We start from the raw sequence: 26654 nt of genomic DNA on the forward strand, positions 1-26654 counted from the left end.
GGCTGCAGTTTGTGCCCCCTCTTCAGTGTGTACATAGAACATGCAGTAAAGGAAATCGAAGAGGAATTTGGAAAGGGAATCACAATCCAAGGAGAGGAAATCAAAACCTTGAGATTTGCCGATGGTATTGTTATTTTATCTGAGACCGCAGAAGATCTCGAAGCTGCTGAATGGTTTGGACGAAGTCTTGGGTAAGGAGTACAAGATGAAAATCAATAAGTCCAAAACAAAAGTAATGGAGTGCAGTCGAACGAAGGCAGGTGATGCAGGAAATATTAGATTAGGAAATGAGGTCTTGAAGGAAGTAGATGAATATTGTTACTTGGGTAGTAAAATAACCAATGATGGCAGAAGTAAGGAGGACATAAAATGCAGACTAGCACAAGCAAGGAAGAGCTTTCTTAAGAAAAGAAATTTGCTCATTTCAAACATTGATATCGGAATTAGAAAGATGTTTTTGAAGACTTTCGTGTGGAGCGTGGCATTGTATAGAAGTGAAACATGGACGATAACTAGCTCAGAAAGAAAGAGAATAGAAGCTTTTGAAATGTGGTGTTACAGAAGAATGCTGAAGGCGAGATGGATAGATCGACTCACAAATGAAGAGATACTGAATCAAATTGGTGAGAGGAGATTGATCTGGCCAAATTTGACGAGAAGAAGAGATAGAATGATAGGACACAACTTAAGACACCCAGGACTTGTGCAGTTGGTTCTTGAAGGAAGTGTAGGTGGTGAGAACAGTAGGAGTAGACCAAGGTTTGAATATGACAAGCAGATTAGAGCAGATGTAGGATGCAGTAGTTATGTAGAAATGAAAAGGTTAGCACAGGATAGGGTGGCATGGAGGGCTGCATCAAACCAGTCTATGGACTGATGACTCAAACACACAATTAAATATAACTGAGGGAAAATGGTAGCATGTAAAAAAGAGTTGAGATCAATGGCATTAGGGTATTCATAATGAAGATATGAAGTAAATGTTTGGAATGAGCGCATTGGGTGAAGTCAAACGTATTAACCTACTTCAGTAATGGGGGTATGTGAGGTAAATAGTGGAAAGTAGGTTTCCTAGGCTTTTGAGCCAATAATGAAGGGAAATAGAACTAGTGGAGAAAGTGATTGGATCAATAATATTTGATATACCATATGTTTACATACTGTACCCTTTCAGTGTAATAAATTACCTTTTTTCTTTCAGGCCAGAAGTCCTATACATGGAGGAATGCTGTTGATGGTATACATCAGGCACAGTTTTAGATTCTAGCAATTCCTTTAGAAGGTTTTCTCAGACGTTGAAAGTGTGAAAAGTTGATAAAGATATACTAATGGAAATTGTTTTTAATGTAATCCTTTGTTCCCCCAAATCATAAACATGCTACTAGACTTCCAGGGGATAACTGCAATGAACAGTGTCCAGATCTCTCATTTAAATCCTTGTGTGAGTTTATATGAATGATTACCTATGTTGCAATCAAGAGAAATACTCCCTTTGTGATATGTTTTCCTTTCATAGTGTAAGAAAAAATGGAGTGAAATGGTAAATGATGATGATAAAGATGATAATATCTGTTTGAAATGCTGAAAGTTGAAGTAATGCCGAGGTGCCATAATTTTAAGCCGCAGGCCAACTACTGGTCGTCTGTGCCACTGAAGCGAGTGGTTGATAAAATTATAAAATACTGTAAAAGCTACTGTATTTCAAATACCTACTTTGTTTTATTTGCTACTCGACTTCCATGGGATCAGTAAAAATTTTCATCTTCAGTGCATTTCACATAGAACAGAACTTCAATTTAGAAACCTGTGATCTCTCGTGTCATAAGAGCTTATTTTATAAACTTCTGTTTTTTTTTTTTTTTTTTTTTTCAAGTTGCTTTACGTCGCACCGACACAGATGAGTCTGATGGCGACGATGGGACAGGAAAGGGCTAGGAATGGGTAGGAAGCGGCCATGGCCTTAATTAAGGTACAGCCCCAGCATTTGCTTAGTGTGAAAATGGGAAACTACGGAAAACCATCTCCAGGGCTGCCGACAATGGGGTTCGAACCCACTCTCTCCCTAATACTGGATACTGGCCGCACTTAAGCGACTGCAGCTATCGAGCTCGGTGCTTCTGTTTTTAATATCGTGCTTCCTATTGTTCTGCCTATTACTGGTAGGCTATATCACTTGGCAGAGGCAACTTATTTCACCTTATTCTTCCTGTGCCATTCTTCCTGGTACCCTGGTAGGTAGCTGGTACAAACTGTGTTTCTCGTGTGGACATGGACCAGTTTTACAGCTTGATGCCCTCATTATGTCAACCCTTTGTGGAGGGATGTATTTATTACTGCATGTTCTTGTGGATAGTGTGGTGTGTTGTATGTATGTGAAAAGTGTAAGGTAGGGTTAAAAAGTATGATGTGGCCGAGCATCGAATCTGGGGCCTTCTGTTCCAAAGATCTCGACGCTGAACATTCAGCCAAAGGCACCAGACTTTGGAATATTTCACCAAATCAAAAATTATTTCTGAACAGAACAACCCACATTTCTTCTCGTGTTTCCCAGTGATAGCGATCACACACTAGGCTGGAGTTTTTGCGCGTGTGTGTTCCCCCTCCCCATTTCATCAGCATAATATTTTTATTGGGATGTGAAGTTAATAAATACATACGTGCATACATACAAACACTATGTGATCAAAAGTATCCGGACACCCCCAAAAACATAAGTTTTTCATCTTAGGTGCATTGTGCTGCCACCTACTCCCAGGTACTCCATAACAGCGACCTCAGTAGTCATTAGACAATGTGAGAGAGCAGAATGGGGCGCTCCTTGGAACTCACGGACTTCGAACATGGTCAGGTGATTGGATGTCACTTCTGTCAGAAGTCTATATGCGAGATTTTCACACTCCTAAACATCCCTAGGTTCACTGTTTCTGATGTGATAGTGAAGTGCACGAAAGCGTACAGGCTGACCTTGTCTGTTGACTGACAGAGACCGTCGACAGTAGAAGAGGGTTGTAAAGTGTAATAGGCAGGCATCTATCCAGACCATTACAGAGGAATTCCAAACTGCACCAGGATCCACTCCAAGTACTATGATAGTTCGGCGGGAGGTGAGAAAACTTGGATTTCATGGTCGAGCGGCTGCCCATAAGCCACACATCACGCAGGTCAGTGCCATACGATGCCTCGCTTGGTGTAAGGAGCGTGAACATTGGACGATTGAACAGTGGAAAAAGTTGTGTGCAGTGGCGAATCACGGTTCACAATGTGGCGATCCGATGGCAGGGTGTGGGTATGGCGAATGCCCGGTGGACATCATCTGCCAGCTTGTGTAGTGCCAACAGTAAAATTCGGAGGCGGTGGTGTTATGGTGTGGTCGTGCTTTTCATGGTGGGGGCTTGCACCCCTTGTTGTTTTGCGTGGCACTATCACAGCACAGGCCTACATTGATGTTTTTAGCACCTTCTTGCTTCCCACTGTTGAAGAACACTTTAGGGATGACGATTACACATTTCAACACAATCTAGCACCTGTTCATAATGCACGGCCTGTGGCGGAGTGGTTACACGATAATAACATCCCTGTAATGGACTGGCCTGCACAGAGTCCCTACCTGAATCCTATATAATACCTTTGGGATGTTTTGGAACACCGACTTCATGCCAGGCCTCACTGACCAACATCGCTACCTCTCCTCAGTGCAGCGCTCCGTGAAGAATGGGGTGCCATTCCCCCAAGCAACCTTCCAGCACCTGATTGAACGTATGTCTGCGATAGTGGAAGCTGTCATCAAGGCTAAGGGTGGGCCAAAACCATATTGAATTACAGCATTACCGATGGAGGGCGCCACAAACTTGTACGTCATGTTCAGCCAGGTGTCTGGATACTTTTCATCACATAGTGTACATACTGTACATAGGTATACTTTCTTATCAAAAGTATCCAGACACATACTTGGAGTGTTCCTTGGCTGTACTGTCCAGTAAGACATCATTACGGGACCTTTATTACAGCTCAAACTCTGTAGAGGAGATTGTCTACCAGCTGTAGGAACATCTCCAGGAAATGTCAGACTCTTCTTCCTTCAGCACTGTAGCAAACATAGTTATTAATGTGGGTGGTTGTGCAATGGAGCAAAGTCTCTGTTCTAGTTCATGCAGTGTAATTAATAATTTTGTCTGGGTGAGAATTCCCTGACCTAGCTGGGAATTGAACCCATTGCCTCCACTCTTCCTTCTTACAAAATACTCACCACTAACTGCTAGCTCAGTACATTAGCTTTGCACACCGTGGTTGTATTCCACTTACTATAATACTATAATTGGAAAATACACATCCTAAATACTTGAAAATTATACCAGTTTTGTTTATCCCTTACCTTAGGTTTCTTTCTAACTGACACTAGCTTGATATTACTCACCCAACTGAGTACCTTCCTCATATTATAGTAAATGATCCATGTAAATGATGAACAATAAAGGTGAACACCTTGTCTGAAAATCTGTTTCTGACTGTCCCTCTATTGTCTGAAACTTAACTGATTTTTATCCAAGTTACTCTCCACAATTGTTTGCACCCTGTTCTCTAAAATGCCTATGAACACCTTGTATGGTGTACCGTTCAAAGAAATACCTCAATATATACCTCCAAAGCTTTTAACGTATAGCTAATAAAGTTGGAGTCTCAGTCTTCTACATCTCCATAAGGAACTTAATATCATACGTGCAAGTTCTGTGGAAGTAATGTACATCCCCAAACTGTCTAAACCTTCACACATGATTTAAAATGGACTTGCATCTAAAGATCAAAGAGGAACCAATCTGCTTTGAGGAAACATCAAATACTTCATGCTAAAAGTAGGTGGAAGAAATTTTCAGCTCATTTTCATATAAAGATTTGTGTTGCTGTTTGAAATGGACCAGAAAATAGAGGTCAAGGAGGAACCTGTCTGGCTTGAAGGCACGGCAAATACATCCTTCGTCCCGCATTGAACTGCAAACTTCCTAAGGACCTTGGTTCATAATATGGTCTCCACCTCACACGTTATGTTACAGCATTAAAAATTACACCACAAGCAACAGCCGTGATGTAACACTGACTTAAAAGCTCTCAGAGGAACATCTTACGCAAATTGAAAACTCTTTATTCAATGAAAATATTCACTATACTTCTAGTCAAGAAGTGATATTATTTAATGAAAATTGTGACTCAAAAGTCAAACCCTAGACTACCAAGTTGAACTTGGACTTAAAACAAAGTTTTTAAAGTATTGTATGTGTTGTTACAAACTATGATTGTTAAGTTCTTAACTCATGATTGTATAATCAAATTGCTACTTTAATTCACTTTCCATTTCATGTGTTCTGATAATGACTGTCAAGTTCTGAACTTGTGATTGAAAATCAATTTACTGTTTCATTATATCTCCCATTTTAATCATATTTAAGCATAATGTCATAATATTTGTATTGTATATGTATGTATAAATGTACCCATGCCTGTTCTCATATTTTGGCTGAAGTTGTAACTTAACCATTATAAGTCTTTTCGTATTGAAAAGTTGGACTCTTTAAGTTACCTCTCTTACGTTCTCAGTTCAATACGGATATAAGATGAAATTCTTAAATTTAAATACCTCAATACATACACACATACATTACATACATTATCATTATAGACTGTTATGCCTTTCAGCATTCAGTCTGCAAGCCTCGGTGAATTTACTTTACGTTGCCATAATCCTCTATTTGCAATTAGTGTTGTGGCCTCATTTAGTTCTATACCTCTTATCTTTAAATCATTAGAAACCGAGTCTAACCATCGTCGTCTTGGTCTTCCTCTACTTCTTTTACCCTCCATAACAGAGTCCATTATTCGCCTAGGTAACCTACCCTCCTCCATTCACCTCACATGACCCCACCACCAAAGCCGGTGTATGCGCACAGCTTCAGCCATAGAGTTCATTCCTAACTTAGCCTTTGTCTCCTCATTCCAAGTACCCTCCTGCCATTGTTCCCACCTGTTTGTACCAGCAATCATTCTCACTACTTTCATGTCTGTTACTTCCAACTTATGAATAAGATATCCTGAGTCCACCCAGCATTCACTCCCGTAAAGCAAAGTTGGTCTGAAAACAGACCCATGTAAAGATAATTTCATCTGGGAGTTGACTTCCTTCTTACAGAATACTGTTGATCGCAACTGCAAGCTCACTGCATTAGCTGTACTACACCTTGATTCAATTTCACTTACTATATTACCATCCTGGGAGAACATACAACCTAAATACTTGAAATTATCTACCTGTTCTAGCTTTGTATCACCAATCTGACATTCAGTTCTGTTGGATTTCTTACCTACTGACATCAGTTTAGTCTTCGAAAGGCTAATTTTCATACCATACTCATTGCATCTATTTTCATTTTCCAATATATTTGACTGCAGGCTTTCGGCACAATCTTCTGTTAAGACCAAATTGTCAGCATAGGCCAAACTGCTTACTACATTTCCACCTAACTGAATTCCTCCCTGCCTTTTTATACCTTTCAGCAGATGATCCATGTAAACTACGAATAGCAAAGTACCTTGAACCAAGAGCTCATCCTACCATCAATTCTCACTGAAGCCCAATTGTCAACATAAATGCCTTTGATTGATTTTAATAACCTACCTTTAATTCCATAGCCCCCCAGTATGGTGAACATCTTTTCCCTCGGTACCCTGTCATACGCTTTCTCTAGATCTATGGTACATAAACACAACTGCGTATTTCTCTCGTAGCATTTTTCAGTTACCTGGCACATACTGAAAATCTGATCCTGACAGCCCCTCTGTGGTCTGAAACCACACTGGCTTTCATCCAACTTCCTCTCAGCTACTGATCGCACCCTCCCTTCCACGATGCCAGTGAATACTTTGCCTGGTATGCTAATCAATGAGATACCTTGATAGTTGTTGCAATCCTTCCTGTTCCTTTGCTTATGGATAGGTGCAATTACTGCTTTTGTCCAGTCCGAAGGTACCTTACCAACACTCCATGCTTATCTTACTACTCTATGAAGCCATTTTATCCCTGCCTTCCCACTATACTTTACCATTTCAGGTCTGATTTCATCTATTCCTGCGGCTTTATGACAATGGAGTTTATTTACCATCCTTTCCACTTCCTCAAGCGTAATTTCACCATCATTATTTTCCTCTACCCCATGAGCTTGGCTGTTCGCAACACCACCAGGAAGATTTCCTTTTACGTTGAGAAGGTGTTCAAAATATTCCCTCCACCTCTCCAGTGATTCCCTAGGATCTATTATGAGCTCACCTGAATTACTCAAAACACTGGTCATTTCCTTTCTCCCTCCCTTCCTAAGATTCTTTATTACTGTCCTGAAGTCCGTCTCGTTGGCTGAATGGTCAGCATACTGGCCTTCGGTTCAGAGGGTCTCGGGTTCGATTCCCGGCCGGGTCGGGGATTTTAACCATCATTGGTTAATTCCAATGACCCGGGGGCTGGGTGTTAGTGCTGTCCCCAACATCCCTGCAACTCATACACTACACATAACACTATCCTCCACCACAATAACACGCAGTTGCCTACACATGGCAGATGCCGCCCACCCTCATCGGAGGGTCTGCCGTACAAGGGCTGCACTCGGCTAGCAATAACCATATGAAATTTAAAAAAAACTGTCCAGAAAGGTTTCCCTGCTGCTTGACCTAGCCTTTCCAGGTTATTACCAAAATCTTCCCACAACTTCTTTTTTTGGATTCAACAGCTATTTGTTTCGGCCCTTGTTTGGAGCCATTTCTGATAAGCCTTCTTTTTACATTTACAGGCTGCTCTCACTTCATCATTCCACCAAGATGTTCGCCTTTTCCCATCTTTACAAACAGTTGTTCCTAGGCATTCTCTTGCTGTTTCTACTATAGCATCCTTGAATGCCACCCATTCTCTTTCTATATCCTGAACCTGCTTACTGTCTACTGTTCGAAACTTCTCACTAATCATATCCATGTACTTCTGTCTAATTTCCTTGTCCTGGAGATTTTCTACCCTTATTAGTTTGCAAACAGATTTCACTTCCTCTACCCTAGGCCTAGAGATACTTAGTTCACTACAGATCAAATAGTGGTCTGTATCATCAAAAAATCGCCGGAAAACTCGTACATTCCTAACAGATTTCCTGAATTTGAAGTCGTTAAGATATAGTCTATTATGGATCTGGTACCCCTAGCCTCCCATGTGTAGTGATGAATAGCCCTATGCTTGAAGAATGTATTTATAATTGCCAAACCCATACTAGCACAGAAGTCCAGCAAACGCTTCCCATTCCCATTAGCTTCCATATCTTCCCCATATTTACCAATCGCCCTTTCGCATCTTTCAGTTGTATTTCCAACTCTCGCATTGAAATCGCCCATTAGCACTATTCTATCCTTTCTGTTGACCCTGACCACAATGTCACTCAATGCTTCATAAAACTTGTCAACTTCATCCTCATCTGCACCCTCAGATGTTGAATACACTGAAACAATTCTCGTTCTAATTCCTCCAGTTGCCGAATCTACCCACATCATTCGCTCATTTATGTGCCTAACAGAAACTATGTTGCGTGCAGTGGTATTCCTGATAAACAGCTGTACCCCAGACTCTGCCCTTCCCTTTCTAACACCCGTTAATTACACTTTATAATCTCCTCTTCCTCGTTATCTCCTCTTACCCGAATATCACTTACTCCTAGCACATCCAGATACATCCTCTTTGCTGACTCAGCAAGATGTGCTATTTACCAACTGATGAGCCCAACTTAGCACACTGGGGCAAAACGCTGGCAACCAGGAAAGAGTTAGCTGAAAAATTTATAATATCCAATAATGAATCTTTTATATTTCTGTTACAAATTTACTTATTCGGGACAAATATTTCAGGCTCACTATGGGAATCAACATCTGTATCATCTGATGGCCAAGCAGGCATCAATTTTTGGTAATGAGACGAAGTCTCTCATAGTGCATTGGTACTGCCGGTGGCTCCAAGTAGCCTAGGCAGTGACCTCCACGGTATTCACTAGCCATGTGTCTTGGTGGGTGTGCTATTTGCCACCTGATGAGCCTAACTTAGCACACTGGGGCAAAACGCTGGCAACCAGGAATGAGTTAGCTGGAAAATTTATAATGTACAATAACGGGCCATTTATATTGATATTATAAATTTACTCATTCAGGACAAATATTTCAGGTTCCCTATGGGAATCAACGTCTATATCAAGTGAGCTTGCACCCGGGGGATAGTGTGTTCGAATCCCACTGTTGGCACTCTAACGATGGTTTTCCGTGGTTTCCCATTTTCACACTAGGCAAATGCTGGGGCTGTACCTTAATTAAGGCCACGGCCGCTTCCTTCCAACTCCTAGGCCTTTCCTATCCCATTGTCGCCATAAGACCTATCTGTGTCGGTGCGACGTAAGGCCACTAGCAAAAAAAAAAAAAAAAAAAAAAGAATTGGTGGGGGGCAGTTTCATCAAACTTTACAGTGTGTCTACAGTGAGTTGAGTGTTAGGCTTTGGCTAATTTGAAGATTGGAGGAGGAGTGAATATGTAGGATGTGTCGTGGCTTGAGTTAGGTGAGTCATACTGTTTTGTTACTTGGATATCTTTTTCTCAGAAAATCAAATCATGTATAGAAAGGTACAAACATAGAATGGAGCACCTAATAGAATAAGCATAATGGAAAGACAAGGACAGCTTCCACTTCTTCATATACTGTTCTCTTAAAACAGATGGGTTCTCTCCTCCTCGACCTCAGTTCTTCTATGTATATATCTTCTTGGCCCCCGACAAGCTCATTTCTGCTTTCCTTCTTAATCAAGAAAGTGGTCATCAACACACGGTGTGGGATCGGTGTGGAATGTGAAGGATAAAGAAGATAAGGAAAGGGACAAAAAGATAAATGTGAACACTGGTGGTAAAAGACTAGAAACTCAGTAAAAATACCTATGTGTTACATAACTATATCTGTTTTCTTGTGGGTCTGGCATTGTATGTTGGGTTTTATTTTTGTTGAGTCCACACCCCCATATTACACCAATGTATTATTTCATTCTTGGATTTGTTGTTGGAGATCATGTTTGTTTTTGACTGCTAGCATGATGTCGTCATAGAGAAGTTTGCAGTTATAGATCATAGAGAAGGGTCCAGGGTATGGTTTGATGCAGGTTTGCCATAACAGTGTTCTCACAAGGATTAACCAGAGCGGTGATAGGGTCTAGCCCTCATGGACACTAACTGTACCAGACTCTTCAGCACCTTGGATGTAGCTTCTTGGCAATGCATAAAGCAACAGCACCAACCAACAAGGTACACTGGGACACAGTTTTGTCAATGTACTAACCAAATCAGATCGTGTGCCATGGAATCAAATGCTTTCTCAGCATCCAGGAAAGCAAAATGGAGCAGTGATACAGTAGTAATGCAGTAACAAGAGGGCGTGGCATGTAACAGTGAGGACATCAGACCCTGCACAGGTTGTACGAGGAACAGTTGACTACAGGATGGGTAAGATATGAGACCAGATTGTCAGCGCCAGATGTATGGATCACTCCGTCTCGGAGCTTTCCAAAGGCCACTGTCAAGAGTGTACTATGAGTACATACAACTGGGCAAAACCACCACCACCAGAAGCAAGTGTTGTGATGTACAATACATAGATAACAAGGTTTACCGCCGGGTAGTTCGGATTGTAAGAGCAGATAGACGGGCCACAGTACAGCAGATTACTAGTCAGTTCAGTGCTGGACAATGATGACATGTGAGCGGCTATACCATCCAGAACCATCTCCTCCTCATGAGGTACAGAAGCAAGCATCCCTCGACTGTTCCTCTGCTCAGCACCCATCATAAGGTGCGACGACTGATATGGGCAAAGGAACGCTGCCATTGGGCACTCGAAGCATGGGAGAAAAAACAGGTCGCCTGGATAAGTAAGTCGAGGTACCAGACGGTACATGCATGCCGATGACTGTGTTGTCAAGTACCTGAGACATTGGATCCTCCTTGCCAGCAGGGTACAGTTCAGGCCGGTATCCTCATGTGGGGACTGTTCACGTGGGATGTAATGGGTCCCCTGACAACGTCCCTCACCAGCGAACATTACAGAACCTCGCTGATAGATCATGCTTACCCCTTAGTTCACCTCCAGCACCCTTCAGGCTACGTGTACCTACAGCAAGACAATGTTCCAACCCATCAACTCCTGAATTGTGGCTGACTGATTTGATGAGCCCTACACAAATGTGAATATGCTTGCCCGGCTCCTGAGGAGCCCCAATCTCAATCCTATTGAGCACATCTGGAAAGCTTTTGAGAGGTTACTTGCGTACCTTGGACCCTCCTTCGACCAATTATGGGAGGCTGTGCAGCTATTGTGGATCAGTATGGCTCCCCACCACATCTGATTCTTATGGAGTCCATGCCATGCCACATCACTGCCATCACCAGGGTGAAATGGGCTGCTTCTAGCCAGGTATCTCTAATTCAATTGTTGATGAGTGTAATTCTTTTGTACAAGAATTAATGGTGAATGGATACTGGATATGCTATTCATAACCTGAAAGCACTGAGAATGAATCCTGGGGAATGTTATTGAAGGGCATTGATAATGAAAAGATTAATGCTAATAATTATTGTGTTTCCTCCTACAGTACTTCTGACCTGCATGCCCACCTGTTTCTGTTTTAAAAGGAATTAATTATAACTTCCTTAATTATAAGTTCCTTACGTTTAATAATTATAACTACTCGGGGAACAACGATAATGATGAAGTTCATATAAGTGTCCATTTTTATGGATGCCAGCCAGTACAATATAACATTATTTTACATGTTTTCTGTTGATCATTCAAGATATCATTTTACATTGCAAAAATTCATTACATCATGATTGTACTGTTTCCATAAACAATGCTACTTTTCTTCCTATATGTCTGCAGTAAACATTATGCAGTTGATTTCTCTTTCTTCATCAGAAAGTGCTACAGTTGGTGATGGTGGTAATTATTGTTTTAAGAGGAAATACAGTTGGCCAGTTGTTCTCAGAAAGTGATACACTATGCATTTTGCTATTTCATAGAAGAAAGATAAAATTTGTTTTTAACATTTTAAAATATTTACAATTGTTGAATAACTTTATTTCATTTGTGATATTAATCCTAAAGACACATGCATTAACATGGAATAGAACATTATTTAATAGTTTGAAAATTACTGATCGAGTTTGTTTCACAGCACATTTCATACAGCTGTAAGCTAGCATTTGATAGATGGTAGGTTGAAGTACCACCATTAGCAGCCCTGAAGATAGTGTTTTGTTGTTTCCCATATGTTTTCATATGTGGTAAATAGCTTAAGGTCACAGCTCACTCCTTCCCATTCGTAGCTTTTTCTTACAGCAGCATCGCCAGAAACTTGCTTGTATTAATGAGATATTTAATGGCTGGGAAAAGTAAATTAATATAACCAGGGTTAGGATGCAAATTTCAGATGAAAAAAGGAAGGGAAAAGGTGCTCAAATATGGTTTTTTTAAAAAGGGGGCAAAAAGGTGCTGGTTTATTCAACTAATTGAACAGTTTCCTTTTCCTCTATTCTAGTTCATTGAATTACAAAGAAGTACATCAAATTGTCCCTCATCAAAAGAAGGAAAAAACAAAACAGCTGTTGTACTTCAAGACATTAAGCATCTTAACATTTTTAAAGTAAGTCTGTTTCTGTTAAGAGATAGAATGTCTGTGTAGATGCTAAAGCTTCTTTCGACATCCACAGAAACCAGTAGGGCAAACCTTGTATTCACTCGGAATGGAACTCTACAGATGTGGTGAATTCCTCATTGTCTGGATTTTTCTGAAGACTAGACTCAAGTTTGTCTTTGGCAAAGCCATCCAACTGCTCCCTCATGGAAGTAAAAATGTCCCATTGTTTTCCCTTTTCATGACCTTGTTCTTCTAATAATTTAATAACTGCAGTCAGGTACTTGTAACTATGGACACAATATAGTTCTGTCTGCAAATTACGTATTTCTCTGGTAACAGAAGTTGCTGTGCCTTGGAAATTGCACCTGCATCAGCTGGATCCAAAGAAAGCACAAACTCTCCAATTTTGTCAAAATTTTCACAACGTAGCAGAACACTCATCCACAATCCCCAGCGTGTAATGACCGGGAAATTTGGAAGGGGCAGGCCATTGGTTTCTCTGTAGGCAACAACACGACTCGGAGCTTTCAGTAGAATCTTCAAGGGCAGAGATGAATTAATTTGTCTTACAGCAGCATCGCCAGAAACTTGCTTGTATTAATGAGATATTTAATGGCTGGGAAAAGTAAATTAATATAACCAGGGTTAGGATGCAAATTTCAGATGAAAAAAAGGAAGGGAAATTTGTCTTGAGTTCCTGATAAACGTACACAACAGGAAATTCTCCTTAACTCTCAACAATAGCTATAAAAGACCAACGGTAAATTGTATTTTAAATACTGTGCAGAGATGTGAAAGCATTATCTTGAACATGATATAACTTCTTCATTTAACCACCTTTGAAAGTCTCTCTCTATATTACATAGCTTCATTAACACACCATTCTGTAGATGCACAAAATAATCTTGTAATCTTCACAGGTCCGGTATTCAGCTCGAGGTGGTTAAATGAAGAAGTTATATCATATTCAAGATCATGCTTTCACATCTCTGCACAGTATTTAAAATACAATTTACCGTTGGTCTTTTATAGCTATTGTTGAGAGTTAAGGAGAATTTCCTGTTGTGTACGTTTATCAGGAACTCAAGGGAGACTTCACTAGTTAGTCGGAACATAGAAAGAATGATGAACTCTTCTCAGAAGAACTCTTAAGGTTTCACCTTATTTTTTCCTGCCTGCTGGCTCTTTAGAAATGTGTGCGCGTGCGTCTTGTATTCAGGAATCACTCAGGGCAAATATTTTCGCACTGCAAGTTGTGTGGTTAAGCTTATTTTTAATATGTATAACTTTGCTTTCTCAATGATGCATGTGTTTCTACATTCGTCCCTATTTTTATCTCCTCGTAAGATGTGTATTATTTAATGTAACACCTTGTGTAAAAAAACTGGGTTATATGAAGGAGTTATATCATGTTCAAAATCATGCTTTCACGTCTCTGCACAATATTTAAAATGAAATTTTACCGTTGGTCTTTATAGCTATTGTTGAGAGTGAAGGAGAATTTCCTGTTTTGTATGTTTATCAGGAACTCAAGGGAGACTTCATTAGTTAGTCAGAACATAGAAAAATGAGAACTCTTAAGGTTTCACTTTACTTTGTCCTGCCTGCTGGCTCTTCAGAAATGTGTGCACGTGTGTTTTATATTCAGGAATCATTCAAGAACAACACTTTCGCACTGCAAGATGTGTGGTTAAGGTTATTTTTAATATGTATAACTTTTGTTTTCTCAACGATTCATTTGTTTCTATACTCGTCCCTGTTTTTATCTCCTTGTAAGATGTGTATTGTTTATTGTAACGCCTTGTGTAATATAAATGCCTAAATGCTTGCCTATTCCCACATTTTGGCTGATGATGACGCAAATCAGCGTTGAAACTAGTTCCAACTACAAATACATGTTATAAATAAACTATAACATTTTTGTATTGAAAAGGTGGACCGTTTCAAGTTTTCCTATCATCCTTTCTCAGTTCAATACGGACAAAAATGAAATTCCTAGGTTTAAATTAATTTGTGATGTCGGTATTCGTTCCTTATGGATTCACAAACCCTGTGAAGGGCATGAACCAAACATGTCACATGAACAGCTGAAACCAAGTATGGAGCTTGGTCCGTAACCACAAGAAGTAGTTTTTCAAACTCGATGCCAGCAGGCCAGAGTTTTTGGCAGAAGTCCATAATTGATTGCATTACGGTACTAGCATTGCCTTTCTGCAGCTCATACATTTTTAACATCATGGGCTTAACGTTCTCCCCTGCTACGGGAAAAACTAAGATGTTCAAAACATATCGTTCCATTGAGTCGATGGTTTCATCAACAAGGATTCCCACATTGCAATCAGACACTTTCTCCTTGATTCCTTGTATGGTTTCTTGTAAACAGGCTCCATATAGTTTTTTTTCTTGAAGTTCTCCCATCGTGCTTTGACATCATTGTGTATATTTCAAGCAATCCCTTGAAGGTTGGAGTGGCTGAGTGGAATTCCTGCTTGTGTAGACTGCACACAAATCAATTTTAATTCCTTCAAATTTTGGCTTTTTGAAGAACTCTGTTGAAATGCATTTCGTAATAGAGGTTGCCGCGATTTGTTTGCTTGAAGAGTCTTATTCATTTGATGCTTAGAGCTGGAAATGTGTTGTTTGTTTGTTTCACCTAACAAAATTCTTGAATCACAAATAGTACATTGCATAACAGTTCCATCAGTGTCTCTGGAATCTTGTTTGAATTCCTGAGCCAGAGCATTAAGTCGGGCACTGAGCACCTTTCGCATGGTAAAATTTAGTAATACACTTGTTTAGTGATGTAACAAAGTGCTAACACCAGTTCACTTGCTAACTCAATGCGACTATCACACAACTCACTCTTGCGCTCACTCGCTCACTTGCTGTCCACACTCTCTTATAACACCGCGACAGTTACCACAATGTCCTCATTCATGCCTGAACTGCAGTCTCAGCAATTTCTAGTAGCATCGAGCAGAACCCATTCTCAATTCTCGGAACTACGCGGGTGCGGTTGTCACCAGCCTCTGCCTCCTTGCGAACAGATGACATCTCTCACAGTAACAAACTCGCATTCACGAACAGCAGGCTACTGATTCTGCTGGGATAGAATCACTCATTGTCAATTGCATTATTGCAGGCTACATTATAGCGGTAAAGCGAGAGAAAGAGGTTTTGTCAAACACACAATTATTTTCAATTGTTGCAGGTATGCTTTCAACTCCCGTGCGGTGTTCACTGAAAGAGGTAGGCTTACTGTTCGCACATACACAGCAAGCTGAGGAGACATTAATTGAAAGATAAATATTTTATATAGATAAGAAATCTTATGAAATAAATTGGAGTTAAACTTAAAAGAAAAAAAGGGAAAAAATGGAACTATGGGCATGGTTGGGGGAACGTGAAAAATGCCTCTTTTCATAACTGGAAACAAAATTTCACACTGTGATATTTTTCCGAACAGCTTTGATTTACCCTAACAAAAGAGGTGTGCACCTAAAAATCCTAAACCTGGATAAAACATTAATGCATTGATTAAAGTTCAAATGTTGATGCTTATGTTAATGTTTGATTATTGGGAGGGAACTTTTTCCACTACTCTCGGTTTAAGAATTGCTATTAATTTAAATTTTGATGTCTCAGTAAAATGAAATAAATGAGTCATAGATGCTTTTTGTTATCCAGCAATCTTTTGTCTTGTACACTATATTAAAGTTTTATGTTTTGTCATTGTTGATTTTTGGAAAGATGTTGAGATACTAATATTTAATTTTTTATATTGCAGACCCAGCTAAACCATTATACTTTGAAAAATGATTAATAACAAGAACGATGAATCATGTACCCCAGAAGGAAACGCGAAAGAACCACGATCAGTCCGTACTCTCCCATTATGGATGAGGAGTTCATGTTCAAAGGAGTATCCTGCCCTTGAAGCAAGTGAAAAAGTAATTGAGGAATCAACAAAAGTTCAGGAAGAGGGCACATTGACATCCATTCAGACAGGCTTTCATTGTAAAACTGAAAAGTTACATAAAAGCAGTGCTAAAGCTGTTGATGAGGCATCACCAAGATTTCAATATCAGTCTGAAAATAATGTTGGCAATGATCATGCTTGTCAGAGGGAAGATTCTTCAAACACAAATAATAAAACTCAGACATTCAAGAATCATACTGAAGCTAGTGAGACAGGATTAGTGAATATAGATCCCAAATCTGTTATTAGCATAGCTGTTACATCTGCTGGAAATGTTGAAAAAATTCCTCCCAGTGGAGAAAGCTGCAAGAAAAATGACTCTTCATCCAAAGCTGCTGTGGATTCCAGTGAGGGTGAGATTAAAATAGAAAACCCTCCCAGACTGCCGAGGCAACCATGTACATATGGTGCCAAGTGTTACAGGTATGTATGTATTGTTTTAGAGTTCAGTAAATGGTGTGAATACTGGTAAAAATTCTTTCTGACATAGTAAGCTGTTCACTTTTGACTTTTTTCTCCAACAAATATGACCATTATCGCAAACCCTCTATTATCATATGAGGAGCCTTAAACAAATGCACTGTGTCAGTAATGAGTTTTTTCAGTAGGGCCAAGAATTATGAGCATGGTTGGGGGAACGTGAAAAATACCTCTTTTTGAAACTGGAAACATAATTTCACACTGTGATATTTTTCCGAACAGCTTTAATTTACCTTAACAAAAGAGGTGTGCACTGGATGAAGACAGACAATGGATGCTACTGGAGCTCAAGAACGTTCAGGAAATAAAAAAAAACTTTAATGCATAATTGTAATGAATTACCTATGTGCAATAGCAACAAAAATCAGTTTGTAGAATCTATATATATAAAATAAGAGTTTTGTCTGTACATTGCTCAGAATTTGAAAAAATGGTATTTCTGTATAGTTCACGTCCACAGTAATAAGGAAATGTACTTTTTACTTTTCCGTACTTTCTGTCTGTCTGTCTGTCTGTATGTATGTATGTATGTATGTACACGCATCACCAGCAAACGGCTAAAGAGAATTTAATGAAAGTTGGGGAATAAGTCGCTACAATCTAGGCCATAAATAATTTTATTCCCACTGATAGAAATGGTAGTTTAGGGGAAGGCCTAAATTTTAATTTTCAAATATTTATATTATTAGTGGTCCTATCTTAATAAAAATTGGTATGCAAAGTCGGGGAATAAGTCGCTACAACCTAGGCTATAAATAATTTTATTCACGCTGACTGAAATGGTAGTTTAGGGGAAGGCTTAAAATTTAATTCCCAAATATTTATATTATTAGTGGCCATATCAATAAATACTACCTAATATATATAAGAAAATACTACATAACCATAGTTATATACGAGGATTGGGGCAAAAGTCATGGCAATTACTTTTTTTTCTTGTAGATATGTGAATGGATCACAAACGTATATGTGTCGTGTGGAAGTTCTGCAGGCATAGTGTGTATGCAGAACAACAGATGGCTCTGTGATAGCTGGTAGTAGCGCAGTGAGGGCTGTGAAATCAGTCAGTTGGTGAGTGTCGTGTGGATGGAAGTAACCCGTGTTAAACAGCGCGCTTACATCAAAATAGCCGTTTTTCGAGGGAGAAATGCGATGGAATGTCACAGTGAATTAGTGGAAGCCCTTGGGAATAATGCTCTACCCTACCGTACAGTAGCACGGTGGATAGGAAAGTTTCAGCAAGGACATGTGTCAACCAATGATGAGCAACGTTTGGGACGACCTGTCAGTGTGTGGACCGACGTGGCAAGTGCTGTCATCGAGCAGCTCCTGGATGAAGATAGACTATGGATGCTACTGGAGTTAGAGAGGGTAAGTGGCATCGAGAAACACACCGTCCACAGGATATTCTGTAATGAGCTGCAGCTGCGCAAAATCGCATTGCGGTGGGTACCGCATGCTATGACGGAAGTTCAAAGGTGGGTGCGCTATGCAATATGCTCCGACCACCTTGTAAGCTGGCAAGAGGACGGCGATCAATTCTTGTCACGAATAATCGCCATCGATGAATTTTGGGCTAGGGCATAAGAACCAGAACTGAAACGTCAGTCCACGGAGTGGCGACATGCTGGATCACCAAGGAGGCATAAGGTCCGTCAGAATCCTTCCCCAGTCAAATTGATGGTGATCATCGCGTATGACGTCAGGGGTGTCATCTTTTGCCACTTTGTTCCAAATGGCAGAACAGTGACCGCACAGTACTACTGGGACTTCCTGGTGCGACAGGTATGACATGGCGTTTGGGAGAAACGTCCGGATCTTGTGGACAGTGCAATAATCCTGCACGACAATGCAAAACCACATAAAGCAGAGTGTGTAGGACAGCTACTGCGAAGTTGGGGATGGGAAGAATTGGAGCACCACCGTACTCTCCCGACATTTCGCCCTGTGACTTTGATCTCATTCGAAAGATTAAGGAACCACTACATGGTTGGCGGTTTGCAACACGAGAGGACATTGCTAATGCTGTGCACCAACAGGTGCGGCAAATGCTGAGGCAGATGGTATTCAGCGCCTCCCCCATCGTTAGCAGCATGTGGTGTCAGTAGCAAGGTCTTTAGGCCTAGGTTTGTCATGTCAACTTTGTGTACTGTGTTGTCATTCTTTTGCACTGGGAAGGCCATATTGCCCTGTATACTACCGTAATAAATTAGTGTATTACGATATTTCAGTGCTATTCATTGTCCACACATGTAGTTAACACCTTGTCCTTTCGTCTGTATATGTCACATTTTCCAACCGGACTGGTATCTTCAAGAAAAAAAAAAAAAAAGTTGCCATAACTTTTGCCCCAACCCTCGTAGAATTAAATTTCCGATCATTTATGTCATATACATTTTTACCATACCGGCTATGATAACACAGATATTCATGAATTTGTATTTTTGTTGCCAAGTCCATATCAACGCCGAGCCACGAGAAAATGAGTTAAGAGAATTTAATGAAAATCGGCATATAGAGTCGGGGAATAATAAACTACAGTCTAAGATATAAACAGTTTTATTCATCCTGGATGAAATTGTAGTTAAGGGGAAGGCGCCTAAAATGTAATTTTTAAATACCTATGTTAGTGGTCCTATCGAAAAGTATTACATAACATAAGTTATAAAGAATACAATTTCCGACCATTTATCTTTTATACAGTTTTACCGTATCGGCTGTCCGGCTCCATGGCTAAATGGTTAGTGTGCTGGCCTTTGGTCACAGGAGTCCCGGGTTCGATTCCCGGAAGGGTCGGGAATTTTAACCTTAATTGGTTAATTTCCCTGGCACGGGGGCTGTGTGTGTGTGTGTGTGTGTGTGTGTGTGTGTATGTGTGGTCTTCATCATCATTTCATCATCATGACGCACAGGTCGCCTACGGACGTCAAATCAAAAGACCTGCATCTGGTGAGCCGAACTTGTCCTCAGACACTCCCGGCACTAAAAGCCATATGCCGTTTCATTTACTGTGCCGACTTTGTTAAGAGTGGTATTTCAAGAGTCAGAAGAAAACTAAATGTGAAGGTGTACAATATCGAAAGCGCATAACATTGCTCAACAATAACATTACATTGACCATTTTTTGTTGTCATGTTCTTTGTCTCTTATGCTGCCTCTCAACTCCAATAGATAGGATTACTGTATAGACAAGAAAAGTTTCCACCTTATCAATACAATTTTTATTATTGTAAGAATTAACTTAAGGACCATTTTCAACTTTTAAATAGTTTTTTGGGTTTTTCTGAAAAACAAACAAGAGAACGCGATACAGTACACGCCAAGCACTCAAATCCAACACAACCCAACCATGACAGCAATAATATCATACATCAGCATACAGTTATAGATGAGGAAGGAGCCACCACTCTGCATCAAGAAATACTTACGTACAACCTAGACCACAACTTCCTCCAATATTTTAAGATAATATTCCACTTACAGCTGCACATACTTACCTCCGTCTATATACTGGATTTTGTTAACAATAGAAGCTTTTCACCACACACGCAAGTAGAGACATTTAAATATATATATAAAGACTTCCCAAGAGAGCTACAGCATTGCCTATGAACGCAAGCACTGAATTATTTATAACATTGGACTCAAACGAGAACATAGATACACACGAGACACATACATTCATTTCTATGAAATGTTTTATATTCATTATTTTAAAGGATTTTAACATGTACTGTGTATTTTAATGTGTTTAATATATTCGTAATTTAGATTTAAGCTTAAGTTAGGTTTTACAAACAAATTCTAGTCCTGAAGAGATAGCTCTATACCTAAGTACCTGAATCATAATATACGGTATAACCATTTCACATTCAACATACCCAGTTTGGACACTTAGACATAATGCTTCCTTATGGCATCTCTGTTTAAGAAAGGACATATTAACTAATGCTTGACACAAATGTAAAGGTATTCATGTACAGTTGATGACTATTTAAAAGTCGAAACTGGTCCTCTAAGTTAATTCTTACAATAATAAAAATTGTATTGATAAGGTGGAACCTTTTCTTGTCTATACATACGTGAACTATCAATACGGAAATGAAACTAGTAAATTAAGAGATGGGATTACTGCTGCATATTGGGTATAACAGTCTGACTGAATATTGGCGGGAAATAGCCGGGGAGTTAGAAAATTTTTAAGCATGCCATTCCTCTGGTTCATACATTTTCTGATACAGCTGGTACGTAACACACTGGTTCATCATAGTATTCCAGCTATTCGATCCCTACTCCGATGCGCTGTTTTGAATGAGCTGTGAGCATATTTAAGGCAGAGGCTCACTTAGTAGTAGTGGTAGTAGTAGTAGTAGTATGGCCTGGTCTAGAATATCAATTTAGGCCTTTTCCAGATTATAGCACCACAATTCACTAAATAACTCAAAATTCAACCCTGAAAAGAGCCGTTTCTTAAGAAAAGCTTTTTTTCTCTTCACTTTTATTAAATTCTACATTCATTTTATTCCAAATTAGCAGTGACCATACTTAAGAGGGGGTTTCTCCTCTGGCTTGGAGGAAAAATTTGCCTCCAAGTCAGATAGATTTTTCCGCCGCCAGTGTAGTGAATTGATATTTTCCGACTCATCGGGTACTCCTAGGAAACAGATTAGTAAAAGGGCAGAGTTTTTGCCCTGGGAGTCTCCACTATCGACCCCCTCCCCACCAAAAAAAAAAAAGATGAGAGTTCACGGATCACGGCTGTCTGCAGCTTGATCATTCTACCTCTGGAACTTTGGACTGTTACATCGACAGCGTAGGCCTGTTCGTTAAAAGTGAGCAAATGTGTAGTGTTTCATTTGAACAAGTATTTCATATGAAAGCATTGCTTTTAATCGTGCCATTCCTACTGACGTCATTGTACTGTGTGTTCATTTCAGTTGGGAAAACCACTAAGAGGATGTAAAAAGGCAGGTGGAGAGTGAGTGTCTACCATTACAATGAAAACACCCCAACCTGATTGTGACTGATGGTGTGCAAGCGGGTCTACCATTACAGTGAAAATTCCCTAACTCAGTCTTCATATAAGATAAGATGTTTGGTGAATTCCCTGTCGCGTTTCTAGGGTAACGTTAAGAGCTATGCAATTTAATACAATCTTGCTCACAACGTGTACACTAGGCCTACCTAACCTACAAATCTGTATACAGTGTAGAATTCAGTAGCAAAGCACGGGTACATCAGCTAGTTTACTACCAAAGTTATTGATGACTCGGGCTAACAAGGGAAGCTTTTGGACCTCACAACAACAGTAGTCACAAAATCTTCTGGGGTGAACAAGCAAGAGTCCAAAGTAACTGGATTTTCAGTGCAGCATTTTCCAGTCACCCGCAATCCCTAAAACAAGGTTATGAAAGTAGGGCATGTGACTGTTATGTTCACAATCATAATGTGACACACACACACACACACACACAACTACTTGCGCAGTATGAGACAATCGATGGATATTCAAGATAAACTTAAATATTATAATGAAGTGGTCCACCTATTCAATACAATATATAATTTATTATATCTAGTACATGTTTCGGCCCCTAAGGGACATCATCAGCTAATAATAAATTAACATTAATATATCAGAAATAAATATTATTAAAATTGGAAAGACATATTGAAATTTTATAACATTTAAAATAAGATCTTCGTAATTTTAAATGTTTTAATAATATTTAATAATATTTATTTAATAATATTTATTTCTGATATATTAATGTTAATTTATTATTAGCTGATGATGTTCCTTAGGGGACGAAACATGTACTAGATATTATAAATTATATATTGTATTGAATAGGCGGACCACTTAATTATAATATTTAAGTTTAACGTGAATATTCATTGATTGATTATAGTAAATACGGGATTAGTATTACTTGAAATGATGCTGTTAAAGCTGATCACTTGCAATATGAGGCAGGTAAATGCCAAGATTTTGCACATCTTCAGTGTCTTATAAAAGCCTCATTCTGCATCATTGTAACATAATGTGAGAAGGCAGTGCTGCAAAGTTGTATCTCATCCTTAAGTAAATAATGATGGCACTGGAATCATAGTCAGACCTGCTGCATATGTCTAGAACAGCAAAATTGGTATCGAACACATTACGGAACGTAACTGGCATGTTCTGCGACATGTATCCTTGCATAACAAAGCATGGGTTCGTACTGTGGTGCACTCAACTGGTAGTGTTTAAAAGGATGCAGCTTAAAAATAAACATTCTGCCAGGCAGGTTAACAGCATTCTCCTCATCATAACATATCTACTCTTCCATGTGTCATACAAATGTTTAATTCTGGTTGAAAGAAGTAGACATTGAGAGGCTGACAGTATTTTGTAGTTTTAAGTGATACTATTTTTTTTAGTGCAAATTTACATCACCCAGTCTGAAGGCTTTGGTCAATAAACTTTTGTCAGTTTGACCAGACTATGAATCTAGCTACAAAAGTACTGCTCCGTGTAGTTCTAATTTCAGTATATTCCAGGTCCAGGACATTATGAGAACTGTTGGCATCATACCAATTGTGCCACTGTCATATTCTGTATTTGGCAGTTGATGAGATTGTAGTGTTGGATATACATTTGCTGAATTTACTACCCGATTCCTGAAGTAGATTTAAAGATTTTTTAATTATTATTATTATTATTATTATTATTATTATTATATATTTTTTTTTTTTTTGGAAGTGTCCTGACATGGAAATAAGCACCTGAATGGTGTAGGAGTGGGTAGTAGATGAAACAGTTTGAACAGAAGCTTGAATCGTCTTCTCGCTGGTCATTGAAACTGTCCTATTCGATGTGAATTCATACTCGGATCGACTTTGTGTACAAGCTTCAATGCTCTAGTTCTTATGGCAGTGTCAAGAGTAACATCCCACCTAGTAACAAATTGTGATCTTGCGTGATGTTATTGTATAGTGGCTTTGTGCAGGAAATACTTGGTAGCTTTAAAGTTGGGAATGCTGTTCCTTTCACCCACTTCTTTGAATGCCAGTAGTGAATTGCATGTACTATGTCATGCACAGACCGGAATTTGGTGTACATATGATTGCGAATTCAAGCATTTCTGTCCACCTCTTTCAAGCACCTTTAATACACTGGCAGAAAAAAGTACAGAAATACGGAAAAGAATATGGAAATGTTGGTAATATATTTGTTGAGGTAACATATTTAATTAAAGGTACAAGAATATCCATGTGTGAAAAGCCATTGCAAATGTGCCATGCTGATCCATTAATAATAATAATAATAATAATAATAATAATAATAACAACAATAATAATGTTAGTAGCTTTACGTCCCACTAACTACTAACTATTGCAGTTTTTGGAGGCGCCGAGGTGCTGGAATTTAGTCCTGCAGGAGTTCTTTTACGTGCCAGTAAATCTACTGGACTGAGCCAGGATCAAACCGGCCAAGTTGGGATCAGAAGGCCAGCGCCTCCACTGTCTGAGCCACTCAGCCCGGCAATACATTAATGTGTCTCGAATATTATTACAATTTTTTTTTTTAAGTCCACCTGTTCAATACAATACAATATAAACCACTATTTCATATGGTTAAAATTTTATACATAATACATAAAAGTCAATGGTACATGTTTCACCCTCCTTTACGGGCATCATCAGCCTATATTAATCTTAAAAATAATACATATGGAGTCTTTCTAATCTTATAAATTATGAATGATGATTTCGTAAAACATTATACAATAACATCTAAAACAACGATAATGCACCAAAGTGTGTTAAAAAAAATGAATAAATTAACAGTTTTTGAAGATTAAAATGTGGTTAAACATGAATATTTGAGAGTTTAAAACTAAAATGGATCCTTTTGTTATATATCATTAAGACTGTGATAACCGGTGTAATCGTCTGACGAATGCTGGCATGCAAACGTGCATGCATTTTGTCATACAGGTACTGGATGTCAGCTTGTGGAATGGAGTTTCATGCCTGTTGCACTTGGTCGGTCAGTACAGGGACAGTTGATGTCGGTTGTGGATGATCCTGGAGTTGTCGTCCAATGATGATACGTGTTCAGTTGGAGACAGATCGAGGCATTGAGCAGGCCAAGGCAACATGTCGACACTCTGTAGAGCATGTTGGGTTACAACAGCGGCGTGGGGGTATGCATTATCCTGTTGGAAAACACCCCCGGGAATGCTGTTTATGAATGGCAGCACAACAGATCTAATCACCAGACGGACGTACATATCTGCAGGCAGCATGCGTGGGATAACCATGAGAGTGCTCCGACCAGAACTCCCAGTGTAGGTCCAGTGTGTCGACGCCGCAGACAGGTGGAATGCAGCGTGGCCTCCTTCTAACCAACACATGGCGATCACGGGCACCAAAGCAGAACCGCCTTTCATCGGAAAACACAACAGACCTCAACTCCATCCTCCAATGAGCTCTCACTTGACACTGGTGATGGTTTGGGGTAAGTGGAATGCACACCGCAGAGCGTCTGGCTTAGAGCTGTCCTTCAAGTAACTGATTTTGAACAGTTCGTTGTGTCACTGTGGTGCCAACTGCCACTTGAGTTGCTGCTGCAGACACAGTCCGCTGCGCCACAGCCATATGCCAAATACGACAGTCCTCCCTCTCAGTGGTGCCACGGGTACATCCAGAGTGCCGTCTTCTTGTGAGCGTACCTTCTCGTGACCACTGCTGCCAGCACACATGCAGAGTGAAGACATTCCTGCCAAGTCGTTCTGCAATAGCATGGAAGGAAAATCCACCTTCACGTAGCCCTATTATAGAGCCTTGTTCAACCACAGTGAGCTGTTGATACTGGCCTCTTTATCATCGTAAAGGCATTCTTGAGCCACTCACAGTCACTCCATCAAATCTCACAGGTAACTAACGCTCTCGCACAGTACAGCCCATATTTAAAGCAAACCTGATGTGCAATGTCATGGGGCCACTACTAGCGCCACGCTAATGTGATTTGCGTGAAATTTGAATCAACGTCATCTTTCAGACGTTTAAACACGCCTACCAACGTTCGTTAATCTAGCACAACTCCTTCTTGGTGTTTGGGTATTTTATCTCTGCCAGTGTATTTGCCTCACTTTTTCTGATTATGTCTTGAATTTTCAAGCAGTTGCTGGTTTTCTTTGCAGTGTCATAAATACTTTGTATTGTTTTTTTTTTCAGAAATCTGTTCGTGGATACATTTCTGTTTCACTCGGGGGTGGTTGATAGTTCATAGGAACTGGAACTGGTTGCCATGTTGGGAGTTCCCAGCATTTCACTCTCTTCAGATAAAGTGTCTGACGTTCCATCACAATCACACCACAATGTCTTTCCTTCTCATGTGGTAGCACCACCACAAACATGATACTCCAGTAGGTTATACAACTCCCGTGCAATTAATTTGTAGATGTATGTTG

General features: G+C 39.7%; 1 protein-coding gene across 4 annotated transcripts in view; it reads left to right on the plus strand.

Moving 5' to 3' along the window:
* The window catches only part of LOC136862755 (aprataxin and PNK-like factor), a 175544-nt gene that overhangs the window by 18579 nt on the left and 130311 nt on the right, over window positions 1–26654 (plus strand). For all 4 annotated transcript variants that reach the window (XM_067138988.2, XM_067138987.2, XM_067138989.2 and 1 more), the window contains exon 2: window positions 16522–17136. In XM_067138988.2, coding sequence (XP_066995089.2) covers window positions 16550–17136 — 587 coding nt within the window. In that variant the 5' untranslated portion in view covers window positions 16522–16549. The remainder of the gene's footprint in view (window positions 1–16521; window positions 17137–26654) is intronic.

The sequence above is a fragment of the Anabrus simplex genome, chromosome 2, assembly GCF_040414725.1.
Source record: "Anabrus simplex isolate iqAnaSimp1 chromosome 2, ASM4041472v1, whole genome shotgun sequence".
Classification (NCBI taxonomy): Eukaryota; Metazoa; Arthropoda; class Insecta; order Orthoptera; family Tettigoniidae; genus Anabrus; species Anabrus simplex.